This window comes from Coturnix japonica, chromosome 6 (genome assembly GCF_001577835.2).
Source record: "Coturnix japonica isolate 7356 chromosome 6, Coturnix japonica 2.1, whole genome shotgun sequence".
In the NCBI taxonomy this organism is placed as follows: Eukaryota; Metazoa; Chordata; class Aves; order Galliformes; family Phasianidae; genus Coturnix; species Coturnix japonica.
The window spans coordinates 1631884-1647747 of NC_029521.1; the positions used below are offsets into that span (position 1 = coordinate 1631884).

General features: G+C 41.5%; 1 protein-coding gene across 3 annotated transcripts in view; it reads left to right on the forward strand.

Annotated features, from left to right (window-relative positions):
• Positions 1–13856: 13856 nt before the first annotated feature.
• LOC107315549 (LIM domain-binding protein 3-like) overlaps positions 13857–15864 on the forward strand; it is an 83511-nt gene continuing 81503 nt past the window's right edge. For 2 of the 3 annotated variants that reach the window (XM_032445482.1, XM_015866010.1), the window contains exons 1-2: positions 13857–13951; positions 14050–14172. In XM_032445482.1, coding sequence (XP_032301373.1) covers positions 14080–14172 — 93 coding nt within the window. In that variant the 5' untranslated portion in view covers positions 13857–13951; positions 14050–14079. The remainder of the gene's footprint in view (positions 13952–14049; positions 14173–15864) is intronic. The other variant, XM_015866012.2, reaches the window with a different exon arrangement.

Genomic DNA, 15864 nt, shown 5'->3' on the forward strand with positions numbered 1-15864 from the left:
CACAGAGCAGCTTGCTGGCAAAGGGAATAGCAAGCAGTGCTGTGAGTTAACAGGCTCTTTACCACAATGGGCTCAAGCTCAAATTCAGACTCGAGTCACAAGCAGAAATATTTGGCCTGATCTTCTGAGTAATTCTGCAAAACTGCTGTGGTCCTATAAAGAAGGTGCCAAGAACCAGTGTAATAAAAGCCTGTTGCAAGACAAGTCTGAAACAGCACCTAAAAAGGCAATGGCAAGCTGCTAGCCTTTCCAGCTTCCACCCCATCAAGGATCTTAGTTCCTATGTTTTACAGGTTATAGGCTCAGTCACCATACACTTGTGCTTATTGCCTTGCAGTTGTTAATGTAAAAGGAACGTGAAGAGCTCTGTGTTATTGGTCACTTTATATAAAAGTAATCTTGAAACAATGAAATGAACTATGAGTACTGGCCACACCTACCAATATCGGACAAGGGCCACAATCCCATGCATCATATTTTATATGGAACAAAAAAGGATTACGATGCCTTCCTCATGTCTTATCAAACTCACAATCTAAATGCCCATTTTCATACATGCAAACAGAACTCCTAAATCTTGACAACTGTGAACTCTGACATCACTTACAAGGACAGAGAAACGAGCAGATGATCTGTGTAAGCCTAATAAACTCAGTACATTTTCTCAAGGGCAGATCCAGCCTAAATAGTCTAATAGAAAATACAAAAAAAAATAATATTTCTTTGTAGAAAAGTAACAGCTTAATTACAGCAGCCCTGTCAGCGGCAGAACCCTGCTGGAGACATGACACAGGAATTCTATGTACCTGGCTCACAGAGCAAAGCAAATGGATCAAGAGACACGTCAGCATAGGAAAATGCTAGTACATTTTCCAAACACTGATATCACCTCAACGTGCATGGAGATATCAGGATCTTGTGATGGTCAACCACAAATCCGGTCTCACAGCGTTTGGTTGGCACACAAACTACAAACAGTTTTTGGCAGTGGACTTGGCTCCCAAGATTAAGATTCACCTGAGGGTAAAGAATGGGATCAGTGGCTGGGAAAAACAGAGCAGGATTAATTCCTCTGCAGGACAAACTTTTTCCTTACTCCTTAAATATTTGACCTACACAAACAGCAGAACTGTTTCAGATTCAACAGCAAAAATACCTTGGACTCATTCAGGAAAGCTGTAACCAACACTTGCCAAGAAGACCTTACGTAGGACAACATTTTTAAGATCCACCTTCATTCTGGCTACTAGAATAAGTACTCAGGCATGAAGCACATAAATTCACAGGAAAAAAAAAAAAAAAAAAGCCAAATGAGATCTTCTGATGTTAACTATAACCTCCCACAAGCAGCAACAGACAAGAATCTGAGATAGTATTGTTGGATAGAACAAGTGTTCTTAGGCAAACTCACAAACAGGATGTTTACCGAATACAATATAGGACATATACAGGCATGCTTGTAGTCACCATATGTTTTCTTTAACTGGAAAAGTAGAACAGAAAACCCACACCCCTTCCACAAAGCAATGAGCCTAAGGGTTTACAAAGAAAGTGACCATACATCTAATGTAGAAGTACTTCCTTTAATAACTCCAGTAATTTAAAGGGTACCAGACACAGATTCACCCTTCAGATTAGTACAATCCCTTTTTATCACATTTTTGTCAGATGCCTAAAGATAGTCCTAAGCATAAACATTTACATAACCCCTTAAGACATTACTGAACAGAAAGAATTGATAAAACACATCGACAGCCAGTAATTACCAAATGTATTTCCAATAATTTTCCAGTTCAGTATTAACTGCTAACTCCATGCAACTGTATATTAATTTCCTAAGTTCAGGGCTTTTTTTTTTAAAGCCGAGGGTTAATACTGACAGAGAAACTGTCTGCAGACTGGTTTCCTCTCAAAGCTACTAAGCACTTTCTTATAACAAACCCTCATGAAGAGGAGAAAGGACATTCATGCAACCACATACAGAAGCTGGAATCAGAAGCACAAAATTCTGTTTCTGTGTTTTCCCATCCTTTGGGTGACTTAGGGCAAAAGACTGTTTCATGTATCTGCATTGATAACCATAAACTAGGGATAATATCCTCTTCATAAGGCTGCTCTCCAATTTTGTAGCTTGTTTCAAGCTTCACATCTGAAGATGTAACTTCTCAGCTGTCTCCAATTCCTTTATTTACCATATACTCACCAAAACCACAACACTAACCTATTCATTGTGAAGTAATTAGAGATGAAAGCCAAAGACTGTACTGAACTGTCTTCACCAAAGGCAGATCTTGCCTGACCAAGCTGGTGGCCTTCTGTGCTGGAGTAATGGCTTTGGTGGATGGGGGAAGGGGGATGGATGTCACCTACCTTGAATTCTGCAAAGCCTTTGACACAGTCCCTCACCACATCCTTCTCTCTAAATTGGAGAGGAGTGTACTTGAAGGATAGGTAGTTTGACAGATAAGGAATTGGCTGGCTGGACACAGCCAGAGGGTTGCAATTAATGGTTCTGTGTCAGGCTGAGGCCGGTCACAAGCAGGGAGGTTTAGGTTGGATCTTAGGAGGAAGTTTCTCCACCTAGAGGGGAGTGATGCACTGGAACAGGTTGCCCAAGGAGGCTGTGGATGCCCCATCCCTGCAGGCATTCAAGGCCAGGCTGGATGTGGCTCTGAGCAGCCTGGGCTGCTGGTTGGTGACCCTGCACATGGCAGGGTGTTGGAATGGATGAGCACTGTGGGCCTTTGCAACCCAGGCCATTCTATGATTCTATCAAGTGTATAAGGGATACACTGTAATCCATTTGCCTCAAAGGAAGTTATACAACAGAAATAATTTACAGAGATGCTTGCCAGTCTGAGTTCATTGCTGACATCCAGGTGTATTTTACTTTTTTTTTTATAAGCAACCGATCTACTACTGGGGATGGTTTTAAGTGAGCAGTCCTTGAAAGAGGGCTGAGGCCCATCAGGTAAGGTTTCCACTCTACTAATTGGAGAAGAATTGCCAATGAAAAAAGGGAGTCATTGACCAGCAGAGTCATCCAGCACACAAGCATAGCATTAACAGGATGAAGCACTAAAAGCCACCAATTAATACAATTTCCACAATTATCCTTGTGTATTAATCAGAAAGAAACTCGAAGTAAATAATATAGAGCAGGCTGCTGTGAACAGAGTTGTTTCTGCCCTGCCTAGACACACAGCACCCTTTTCAAGGTCAATTACTACTTCCATTCATAAAAAAGCTCCATTCATGTCAAAAAAACTTAAAACACAACAACATAGTTTGAATTTAAAGTATTAGGAATACAGTAGGGCTCAGCCATAAAAGAAGCAATGAAGGAAAAAAAAAAAAAAAAACTTTCTTAAACTTGAAGTACCATTTCCCATGGTCAGGGAATATGGTTATCAAGACAGAGCTCTGCATTTAATAATGGATAAGCCCAGTGTCAGGTTGTGATTTTAAGAGCACCACTTCCAGTACCCATTTTCCCCATTTTCAAACAGTTCCCAATATCTTTGAGTACTAAAACCAACATTAAAAACAGCCCTGTCTTGGCTTTTAAAGGAGCCACATATGCTTCTGTCTCTGCATGTGAACAGATTAAATCCAGGTTTATAACAACCCATCAACTTTTATTCAATAATATGACATATTGTGATGCTTCTGACTTCTGCTGAAGTCTGAGTAACAGGAGAACAGGTTAGAACCCTGGAAGTTAACAGATATATCTTATTTGAAATACTGTTTTCCAAATGCACAGGTTAAAACTCACTTTCTGCTGTTGTTCAGTGAAGTAAGAAGACAGCTTAATCTTATAAAGGGCAGAGTTGAGGCAGTAGTAACAAGCAACTCAGTGGCAAGCAACAATTACTGCACAAATGACTTCTGAAAACCATTCCCCATCTGAAAAACAAACACGCAAACTGGTAAACACCATCCTTCAGGTCCTGGATCTTTATGTTCACTTATTCCTTATTAGATGAGAAGTTAACTCCCATGTAGTTTTAGAAACAAAATCTGTTCACTTCACGTGCTGCGAGGAACATTTTGTCTGAAGGAATAAAAAGCCAGACATCCCAGGAAACTTCGTCTCAATAAATCTCACCCATTTTAATTCTTGCTTAATATCTAACTGCCACTTTAGAAGACAGCTAAACTGAAAGGAAGGCAAAAAGAAAACAAAGCTTAGAATAATCATCAGCACCACATCAAAATACAGTGATGGTAAAAAGGACAACAAACAAATACTGTCAGACAAAACAGCCTTATGTAAAACACTCCCCTCTTTCCTGTTACAGACTCCTCAGCAAAAGAATACAAATGCTACCATCTTGTGAGATATTTCTCCCTGTTTTTTTTCTCCCCACTGACTCAAACCTCTTGGAATACTCTAGTGCAGAACCCAGAACATAATGATTTCAGAAAAGGGATGAAAGAGGCCACAGCACGGGTTAGAGAGCCATATCTGGCAGCTTCCTTTCATTACGCTGCCTCCTGAAATGGAAAGAATCCCCATCACAGCTGAACATGCTCTGTTGTTACCGGGTCACAGCACAAAGGCAATTGCTTACTAGAACAGGTCACGAATGTGGCAATAGTTTGAGCTGCCTGAACTTCAGCTTTTAAAAAAATGAAATTACTGCAAGAGTTTTGAGAACAACACAGCTGACTATTCACCATCAGTGGAAGTTAAATCTAGGAAAGACAGGATTTGGGGTTTAGATAAGATCAGTTCATTTCTTTTATGAGGAGACAGCCAGAGCCACATGGCCTAGCCAGCAAAGCCATATGGGTAGGAACAGATTAAAATCAGTAAGAACACACTGTAATAACTGAGTCACATGATATGGATCCTGATGGAAAATAGGTTTCTGACAAATGTAGTTTTATTTTTTTAAACAACTCTTTTAAAGATGATTTTCTGAAAAGAAAATAAGTGTAAGCAATTTACAGGGATCTCAAATCACCTCTAAATTTGCCTAATACTTGTAAAAATGCTTGTAAAAATCTGCCAAGAATGTGGCTTGTCTTTCAGACTGCTATTGCTACTGCTGAAACACACCATCCTCTGTGTAACTGTGCTCATATCCACAGTTTAGTCTCTAAAAGTGTTCGGAAAGCATCAATGAATCAGTGGGTTCATTTTCTTTTTCACATGGAGGAATTCAGTAACACCATTTTCCTTTATGTGCACTTCCACATCAGATATCATTTTGTCAGTCTGCCCATCTGCCTCACACTAACAAAATACAAGTGAGTATTGATGGGAAGGTTCCACCATTACTGCCCTATCACTGACCTCCACCTCTGATGCTGTGGGCCAACATAATAAAATAAGAGGTATTACTTCTGGAGCAGGTCTCATTAAATGAAAACTGGCATGTTTAGATTTAGTTGTCATATTTCCCTTTTAGCAGACATACTACTCCATTAATAGCTTACTCTGGATTACCTATCAAATCACTAGCATTAGACAAATTTACTTGATGCCTGAAAGGGGAGCCACTGCGATATTACCATTTAACAGGGCCATCTACCTGCAGTCCCACTCCAGCAGCTACCAGGATTACTTGAAGATTATTATCTTTATCCACAGCTCCCAAGTGGCCAAATAATTACTTGTAGGGTACCGTGAGGAAAGCTGCTTAGCCAGTTCATCTGTTCAGTTTACTGCTAGATGGAAAACTTATGAATTGTTGGTCATTCCATTTGTTACAGTCAGATCAGCACAAAGGAGTGGAATGGCAAAAGGACTAAAACAAAAGGAATGCTCACCTGTCTCCAATGATCTATGCTCACAGGGACAAACTCCACAAGGAAGGCATCTCCAAATAGAGATCCTTTCCCAAAGGCAGTCAGCCCTTAAATGAGGTCTAAGATGTGCAGCCAGCCTCCAACCCTTCCACTCAAACAGCAGAACTGCCTTCACTTGTGCTCCCAGGGCTGATGGGGTCCTTTCCCCAAGTGCTCAACCAGTGGGTCAGGCAGTTCCCATACACTGTTCCTTATCACACACTGCACTGAGACAGCGAACACACTCATGGCAGAACAAAATGTTTGTTACAGTAGGTGAGATAGACAGTCTTCATTTTGGTAACCTAGAGGTAACAGAGCTGTTTTAAAATAATTATCTTAAAAGCTTCTAGAATGTATATTTCAACATTTGCACAATTATTTAGATCTAAAAGGAAAGCAGAGCTTGAGTTAAACTGTTATATAGAAACACCAGCTGGTTTGGTTTCCTCAGCTAAGCAAACCCTGTCATCAGAGGTCAGAGTTCTTTCAATGAATATCAGGATTAACTGAACAAATCATCAAATCAAGGCATCAAGTAACCAAACTGAACAAACTGATACTCAACTACCACTACCTTGCAGTAATCTCTGAGCAAAATATAGCATTAAGTCCCTCTATGACCTTGGCAGATCAATTTACCAAGGATCTCAAGTTTATCCATAAGTATGCACAGTATTTGCACTTGAAGTACTGCAAAGCAAGATTCTGAAGGTTTTCCATAAAGGTTTAATCCATGAACCCTTTTTTCCCCATATTCAGAGAGCTAGTAATGACTGTTTCAAGCAAGATGCAATGATGGATTAATCAGCCCTCAACTGAAAACTACCAAGAGATAATGAGTGAAATGTGGGAAGAGATTCATGATGATGTATCCTTCATACAAATGGCATGCACTAACCCTCAGAAGAACTAGCAGAATTTCCCAGGACAGGGAACTGCATAGACTCAGGCTCACAACTCCAAAGCAATCACACCAAAAGAGCATCAGAGAAAACTGGAGAGCTAAACCCACAGGTAAGCCACTTTCATAGAATCATAGAATTACGCAGGTTGGGAAAGACATTGAAGATCATCAAGTCCAACCGCAGCCTAACCAGTATCCTAACTCTAAAAACCCTACACTAAATCATATTCCTGAGTGCCACATCCAAACAGCTCTTAAACACAACCAGGGATGGCAATTCAGCCACCTCCCTTTCCAGTAAGCAAATAGAATTCTTTGTACAGGAGGACTTGCCACCACAGTCTTTAGTTTTCTAATGGTGATCCTGAAGGTGCAGCACAGGAAATTCTGTCCTTCCTAAAGACCAGCACAAGTTGTTGGTAAGTAGTTTTTGTGTTAGTGCTGAGCAGACAGGGCTCCCCTACTTGCAGATTCCCTGGTTAAAGTGATGTAATGAGCAACAAACAAGCCAACAGATTCAACTCTGGTTCAAACAACAACACTGAAGCAGAACTGATCAGCTCCTTGTCAGAATAGGGTGACAGGACAATTTGCAACTAACAAGTACTCCAGAGAGTAGAAATTCAATTTACTTAAATATGGTAGGGGTTAAAATATATTCACTTAGGTCTTTATGATTTTTTTCTACCTCATATGAAATGGAATAAACTAACTGACCACTTCATAAATCATCATATAAGAATAGTTTACCGCCATATAGTAAAAGATGCCACTTTTCACACTACATAAAGGTCACTTATCTGCAAAAGATCTGTTTGTTCTTTTGCAGCTTCTATTATTTGTAGAGAACTTCTAGGTAAAGACTTAATGAGAAATTTAGGACTGCAAGGGTTAACTCCAAGTATATATTTTCACCTTGAAAATCATTAGCACAAACTCACTGTATAAAATCTCTGACAGTTATATTTCTTGCTCCTTAAACATATTACCATGTAAACTGTGGTATATAAAGTGATTTACAAGCATGTAACATACAATGAAACTAGAACAGGGAGCATGAAAGTACCTCATCATGTACCACATAGAGTCAGATCAGGTTCTGCCCTTATTTATTCCAGCCTTATCTTTCTAAAGAGGATCATACACCCTCAATGTGATGCTATCAACATGCAAAAGATGGAGACTTCTGAAACAACAAAGACGTTAGTTAAAAATAAAAATCCTCTTCAGGATTAAATATTACTTGAGAAAACAGAAATATATAAATATGCCTTTTGCTATACTACACTAACCTCATGATCCTATGAGCATTACAGAAGACACAGACTAAATGATCTTCAATAGTTACTTCCAACTCAGACAACTCTGATTCAGTGAAACATTACCTTAATTGAAAGCTGCCTCCTCAATGCACAGTCTCACCTAAGAAAGCCTGCTATCTATAGGAATTGAGAAATACAAAAATATAAGCACCTGAAGCAATTAGCATAACAGAAATCAGATGGAAAACACAACAACAAAGTAACAACAAGTTAAGCTACAGCAACTAAACATTCTCTCAAATAACAGAGACAAAACCACAACAAAAAAGAAAAAGAGAAAAAAGCTACTTACACTCACAAAACCTTATGTACACATCAATCTTCAACAAAACCCCACCTCCACTGCCAGCCCTTAAATGAGGGCTGGGAAGGGGCGGATCCTGGCTCCAGCCCCTCCAGTCACTCAGCTGCATTGCGTGCACCTGAGCTCCCCTGGGTTGGCCCTGCCTTCCCACCAGGTGCTCAATCACTGCTTCAGGCCACAATTTAGCATTTCTGCCATGTGTTACCATACCTACACAAGCATACACATAGTTTAAATGAAGGATTTGAGAAACGCTTATGTTTTATAATACAATTTCACTGTTGTCTTAAGAATAATCTAACACGTAACTAGACTCGCTAGCTGTACTACAGCATGCGATCCAATAAAACAAGGTACTGTAGTTTATCAGTGGCTCAAGACAGTCTCAAACAGCCATCTTAAAATCACTTTGCAAACTGCTTTCTTTGTTAAAAGACAAACTGAACGCTGCTGTCAGCATAAGCTCGTTACGTGAATTCAGCTACCAACAGCTTTTGGGACAAAAGCAAAGTCTAATTGGCAAATTAGTTGTAACATTGCACAAAGCTGCAGTGTGCTTCTTTTTCTTTCAGAGCAACCATCGTGTTGGTCACATTGAGACCAAAAATAAAGTAGCAAAGATAACTTCGGCTCCTTAATCTGCAGCAAAACGAATTACCTGCTCTTCACTCTGCCTTACATACGACGGTCCCTTCGTGCAAACTGCACCACTAAGCCACAACCCACGCTGACATGAGCAGCGGCCTATTGGTACCGCAGCGGTACCGCAGCATCCCCGCAGACCGCGGCCCCGCAGCGCCTGTCCCTGGTGCTGAAGGAGCGGACTTAGTGCCGGTACTTGGCGGCTGCCCCCATTCGCTGCCCACGCCCCTCCCGGCGGCGGCCGCTTTAAGGCCCCACCTGGGCGACTGCTCTGCTTCCCCTCGGGGGCGGTGCAGGGCTGCCCTCGGGCTGTGCCCTGCTGCAGTGGGAGCGTCCATGAGCCGTAGAGCAGCCGTGGGGGTGGTGGCTCCGCAGCGTGCGGCTGCTCGCAGCACCGTGGCTGGCACAGGTGGGTCGTTTTGCGCCGCTAAGAGGAGCCCGGACGGCTTTGCTACAGCCCCGGGGCTCCTGGTGTTTGTACGTAGAGTTGCCGTTTCTTGTTGCAGAGTTGCTGTAGGGGGAAGTGTTTCCCTTTGCAGGCTGAGTGGGGCGGCAGACACGGGTGGGTGAGTGCACTGTGCGCTTTTGCAGGTGTATCGTGCCTCAGCCGTGCGGTATTTATGCAGGCAGAAGTAGCGGTACGGGAGCTGTCGTCAAAGCCTTATGGAGCGCTCGCTGTGCTGTGCCAAGCCCCGGACGCTCTGGAGGCCAGCCAGCACCGTGTAAGTCCTGTGACATCAGTGTCAGCTCTGTCCCTGCTCTCTGCAGCTGACAGCGATCTGCACGTAGCCCCTTCACTGTTTTTCCTATGCATTGTTTGTTTTTAGTGGCCTTTTATTGGTCTCTCCTGTTAGAACCCCCCTGTAGCAAAGCACAGATGAGAGCAGTCGCAGGGTGGCTGTGAGCTCTGCTGGTTGCAGCCCGGAGTCAGAGGAGAGTGACACGTGCAAAGCAGCAAAGCATTTTGCAGCCCTCTTTCTGCTTCAAATGCTTCTCTTAGCAAATGAGCTCTGCGTTTTAATCCACGTTTTGCTGTTAACTCATTTCATGGTCTGAAGCCGCTAACCTAAGCACTGTGGGTTCAGCTGTAGAAAGGAGGTGCTCATGTTTGCTGAAACAACAGGTGTTTGAATGTTCTTTCTCTTTAAGAAGAGTCAAAAACGAACAAGATCTTGTTATCTCGGTCAAGTAGGTGCCACAGAGGTGTTAAGTATTACACGTTGCAGTGGGTGCCCTTGAAAACCATAACTGAGATGGTGTGAAGGTGAAAAGTTTGTAACATGCCCTTAAGTGGTTTTGTAAACGGGGTCTTTGCAAATACCACAGACAGGTGTGACTGCTTCTTTCCTTACTCTTTCTTCCCACAGGTGTGTTCTGCAGTTTAATGTAGTTAATAAAACTATTAGAGTCTACTGAAGGTGAAGGTCGGCTACACTATGATGTATATCCAGGCTTTTGGGATAATAAAGGCAGGCTGTTGCAGGAGAAAAAGTCACTTAACACCAAAAATTGTGCAAAATGTGATTTTTCTGTAAGGATAGAAGCATTTACAGCGGGCAATCTGGTAGTGAGTAAGCGGGGAACCTGATGAGTCTGTAAGGTGATACAGGCTGCAGCATTCAGCTAAACAAAGTGGTTTGAGCTGCATTTCTGGTGGTGTTGTATTACAGAGAAGGGGAATAATACCCCATCATTGTATTTCGCTAGTGCATCTCCCTGGGAATACTACTTTATAGTGTATGTTCGCTTAGTGCATATACTATTAGGACCTACAGACACCATTACGGGAGAGAAAACAACAAAGCAGAACTTGGTGAAGCTGCATGATTTTATTTCTTTTGAAATGAAAATGACCATGTTGCTCCAGTAGTAGTAATTGAAGGCTCTCTTAGGGGCACTCTACCACAGGAGCTAAAATACATAATGAGTAATGTGGCTGGCCTAACAAAGTGGTGGCAACTTGAACAGTTGGAGTTTCCATGACTTGTTTCCTTCCATCTTAATTTAGCATTGGGGCTCTGGAGGTTTTTATTTCATTCACTTGATGTCTGTACACTTCCAAGCATGCAGGTGTAGCTTTCAGAAACTGCATTTGCTGTAATGCAACATGGTCTCCTAACATATGTGAATTGTTTCCGCCAGTGTACAATCTCTGACGTAGCTGTGGAAGGAAGGCTGTGCTCAGGCTCTGAGGTATTTATTGAAGGCTGGAGCACTCTTTTATGTCTATGGAGCCTGCTGGCATGGAGACCTGCAGTGCCTGGTACCCATCCAGCTTTCTCACAGCTGTTCCTATCAGTCATTTGGGGACAACTCTGAGGGGACTTGTTGAGCTCTGAACAAATCTTTGTTTTGGTATCTGGAGAGGAAAATGTCACCTGGTTTCTGGAATGTTTTTTCTTTAAGTGTCACTCCTCACATCCATGGCCTCATTTGACTCCACCTTGCTCCTTTCTGAAGGAGGATCTATGCCCATGTTACCTGGATGGGGAATGTAGGGAAGAAGGCCCCACAAGAGAAGCAAAAGTGATTTTGGAACAGTCTAAGAAGTCATTATCTAAAGCAAATAAAACTAATCCAAACACCACAAGGTTCTAAAAACAAGAGGGTTGTTCACTATGTATATACAGCTTTTTTCACCTGTGGGTTTCCCAGAATGTTTAGTGAAGGCTTCTGCTGTGCTGGCAGCGCATCTGCTGCTCTAATCCATTTCCCTATGTTTGCTCTGGATTTTTGACTTAGTGAGTGCATTTGTCTGTCTTCTGAAAATGGGCAGAATAGAAATAATCATCTGGGCAGGTCACTGGCTTCCTGATCTAGAGGCTGCCCTAACAGAACACAGGATCAGTGCTAAGGGCTTTCCCAGCAAATGGAGTTGTGACTGTGGCATGAGCTTCTTTAATGCTTGCAGCTGTCCAGAAAAAAACAAAGGTGGGCAGAGGGGAAACGAACACAGGAGACTGAGGACCTAGAAAAGCTTATGAAGAAAATAAAATAATGCTTTTGCCACTGTGTATGGTAGCTGTTGAGTTATGGCCTGATTGAGCACCTGAAGAAAGGACACGGTCAGCCCTGGGAGCACAGGTGGAGGTGATTCAGCTGTGTGAGCAGAAGGGGTGGAGGCTGTCTGCACCTCTCTTAGACCTCATTTCAGGGCTGACTGCCCCTGGGTAAGGATCTCTGGTTGGAGATGCTTCCCTTGTGGAGTTGTTCTTGTAAGCCTAGATCTTCAGAGGTAGGGGTAAGCGCTTTTTCTTTGTAGCACCTTTCCATTGTATTAGTCCCTTTGTCATTACACCTTTTCTGACACCACTCCACCGCATTGTTCTTATTGTTACACTATAGACAGGCACCTGATGGCATGGGCATATGAACGGACTCCAGTCCTGTTTTGTTAAAGGGCAGTGTGGGCCAGGATACTGTTGTATCTCCTACTTGGTCTTCAAATAAGTGCCAAGCTGTACTGAATGTTAATGTGGATGCATGCAGACACCAAGGAAGTACAAGTCACCTCAGTTTAATATGTCATTCAAATGATAGTACCCTTATTGAGATTATCACATAAGTTTCATAGCCCGCTACCCAGCCTGAAGGGATCTCAGAGACCATTTTAGATGTCCTAAACTGATAAGCAGGTGGCATGCCATGCATGTGTAAGTAGGATAGAAGTACATAGTAAGTACATAGTGTTTGATTAAGCAGTATTTCTATTTCTTAATATTCAGTTGTTCAGCTTGCTGTCTGTGCAGTTGAATTCTGCTATAGCTTTTGCTTTTTTTTCTCCATTGATTGTTTAAGTATAGGAAGGAATTGACCATACATGAAAACATAACCTTTCTGTAGTTGAACCATCAGTTTTCTGTGGCATTAAGATGGGTGCATGGGCAGATGTACTGTCAGTGTTGAAGTGAGGTAGTGCATTCTGTGGTTTTGGTTTCCTTTCTAATTATTAGAGCAGAGCCTTTGCTTATTTTTCACCTTAACATAATGGGAATTTCTATGCAGCAGGTGGGTAAAAGCAGGGATGCTGCAGAAGTGTACTAGAGAACTTCTGGAGGTCCCACACGTATTAAAGTAACACCACTTTTAAGTCATTAAATTTATAGCTTTATCCTAGGAAGAGAAGCTTTTCATTTACCTTGGTTCTGCCAACAGTTTGGCAGTTCCCCTTCCTTGAGATTCTCTGGTTATTCTCAATCCAAAGCTAAAATGTATCTGATATTCCAAATGAGTTAGGAAGTTTTTAATGGAACACCTAGCATGAAGAGAATATCAACTAAGACAAGTGAATTTAAGGAACAGCCAGCTAATTGTATTCTTAGCCTACTGCTTAATTTCCACACCTTTAGACAAGTTGTATCGGAAGCAGTATGACAGCTATGAGATGATACTATGTGGATTCTATGCTGCTTAGAAATAATTCATAATACATCCATTCCAAGAGGAAAAAATTCAGTTGTCCCTTGCGAACGTGTCAGTTATGGTATCAGGAGTCAGTAGTGAAATTAAGGAGTTTTCTTCTGGTACAGCTGTGTGTAGTATATAATTTGCATTTAACAGATTAATGTAAAATAAACACTCTTTAGGTGCCTTTCCTGCTTACACATAGAAAGTACTTGTTTGTAGTATGTTACATATTGCTGTGCAGTAAGTACGTTCTGAAGCAGAGGTTAATTGGCTATATAGTTGCTTAATAAATCAGTAGTGAGATTTAGATGTTTAGGATTTTAGCATGGGACTTCAGTTTGCTCCAAAATGCTTTTAACCGGTGGACTAATTGAATGCGAAGAGGGGCTTGAGAAGCCCAGAAAGATCTGTCCCCTTCCCTGGGGGCTATATTAGACCTCTGAGTCATGGAGTCTTTGCATAGTAGGTGTCTGGTTACAAACCTTTTATGGGCCCTACTCAGCTGAGATATCAGCATCTGCATTATAGCTCCCATCTATTCTTAGGTGATATCCCAGCACGACTGAACAGGCAAGGCAGAAAGACTTGCTTATTTATACAAAACTAGTTTCTCTTCTCTTACTACTTGTTCACGCTTTCTCTGTCTGCCCCGTCCTTCTGTTCTGCAGTGCCTTGCTGGCTTGTGAGAGAGGTACAGAATGGCTTACAACGTGACTCTGAATGGACCTGGACCTTGGGGCTTCCGACTGCAAGGGGGCAAGGACTTCAACATGCCCTTGACCATCTCCAGAGTAAGTGAACAAAAGGCTTCATTGAGCTTGTCTAGGTTGGAAAATAGCAGCAAACTGTTTGTAGGACTTGGCCAAATAAAATAGAGGATCTTTGCAGGTCTGATGAAACGTTCTGAGAATGCAATGTGGAATTCAGATGAATCAGTTTGAGGTGAAGCCTGATGATGTCTCAAAGGCACCTACTGTATATTGTTAAAAATGATGATGAACTCTCAAATGAACTTCCAGTTCTGTTTTGTACAGTGTTTCATTTCCTGCTGACAGGAGCCTCACTAATGCAGTTTATTTTGGGGAACAGGATTAGAAGAACTGTGAATGTGAATGAACAATGGCATTTCAGGAACAAAATTAAGTAGAAGCTTGTAAATAAGTGAAATCTAGGTCCTCTCAAATTAAGTAGATACGTAAATTTTTTTGAAGCAGTTAGAATATCTGGATGAGAATTAGGCATGTCAAGCAGAGGACTCCATAATGCTTAAATGAGGGCTTAAATTATGCAGGAGCCTTCCATTTGTAGCTGATAAACAGTGTGTGACTTAATAATTAATTACCCATTGTATCTGCTGATTATAGATGAGTGCATTTATTTCCCCCCTTATAAGAGCAATATTTCAAAGCATTGCAGTGGTTTGTTTTTATGATCTGAATTATGTCATTTCTACACAACTTCTTAGTGTAGAGTGACTGGAAAAGAATTCACAAGCGTTTATCATCCTATTTTCTTACTGTATTTTGTGTAACTTCTGACTTGTTTCCTCTGCTTCATGTGACTTCTTACAGCTCCCTCCTCCTTCTTTGACAGCCTCAAATCCTTTCTGCAGTGTTAAGATTTTTACAGGTGTCTCCACAGATCTTTGGAAGGCTTATTGTTTCGTAAAGCAGTGACTATAGAAGTTACTTCAGTGTTTAAGTACCAGAATGAATTAATACGTTGAGCAGAATGTGAACAAATGGTCTGTTCGACTGGAGTGGGGAGGGGTGGAAACCACCTCCACTACTTTGAAAACGGCGCTTTTATAATGGAGAGAAAATCTGTGTCATTGCAATAGGTCTGCAACAATCATGGTTCAGAGTCACCAATGAGCTTCTTAAATCCTAACTATCCTATTTCATATTCAAACTGCAGCACTCTCTTATTTCATCTCTCATTCTAATGCACGTTTCCTCCATAGAAACATATTTACCTTAATGTTAAGTTCTATAATAATCAAGAGAGTTCTTCATTTTGCAGAAGCAGTCTTTGTTCCTTAATAATAGCAAAGAAAGCTGTTTAAAGAAAAAGAAACACAAACCATAACTAAAATCTCTTTATTGTACTAATTTCAGTAATACTTTTACTATCTGTTGAATATTGTATTTCCTTATTGCACCCGAATTAATTATGTGGAGTTCCCTACATAATTCTGTAGGTGCTTTCATGGCATTTTGCAGCCTGCCCTGTAAGATATTTCTGTTTTAAGGAGCTGATTTGTGCCAGGAGTCCTCTGTTGAAGGGTCAGGGCTATGACATTGCATGTTATGTGACAGCTAGAAATGAAAAGACACTTGTTTCCAGGAGAACCTATTGTCACAGGTTATGATCTTGTAAGGCATACACACTGTGCCCAAAGGCTGTATGATTACCCTGGGGTTTTCAGAACTTGTGATGAGCTTAAGTGGAACTGTATTGGTTGGATTCCCAATGGTGAGGAG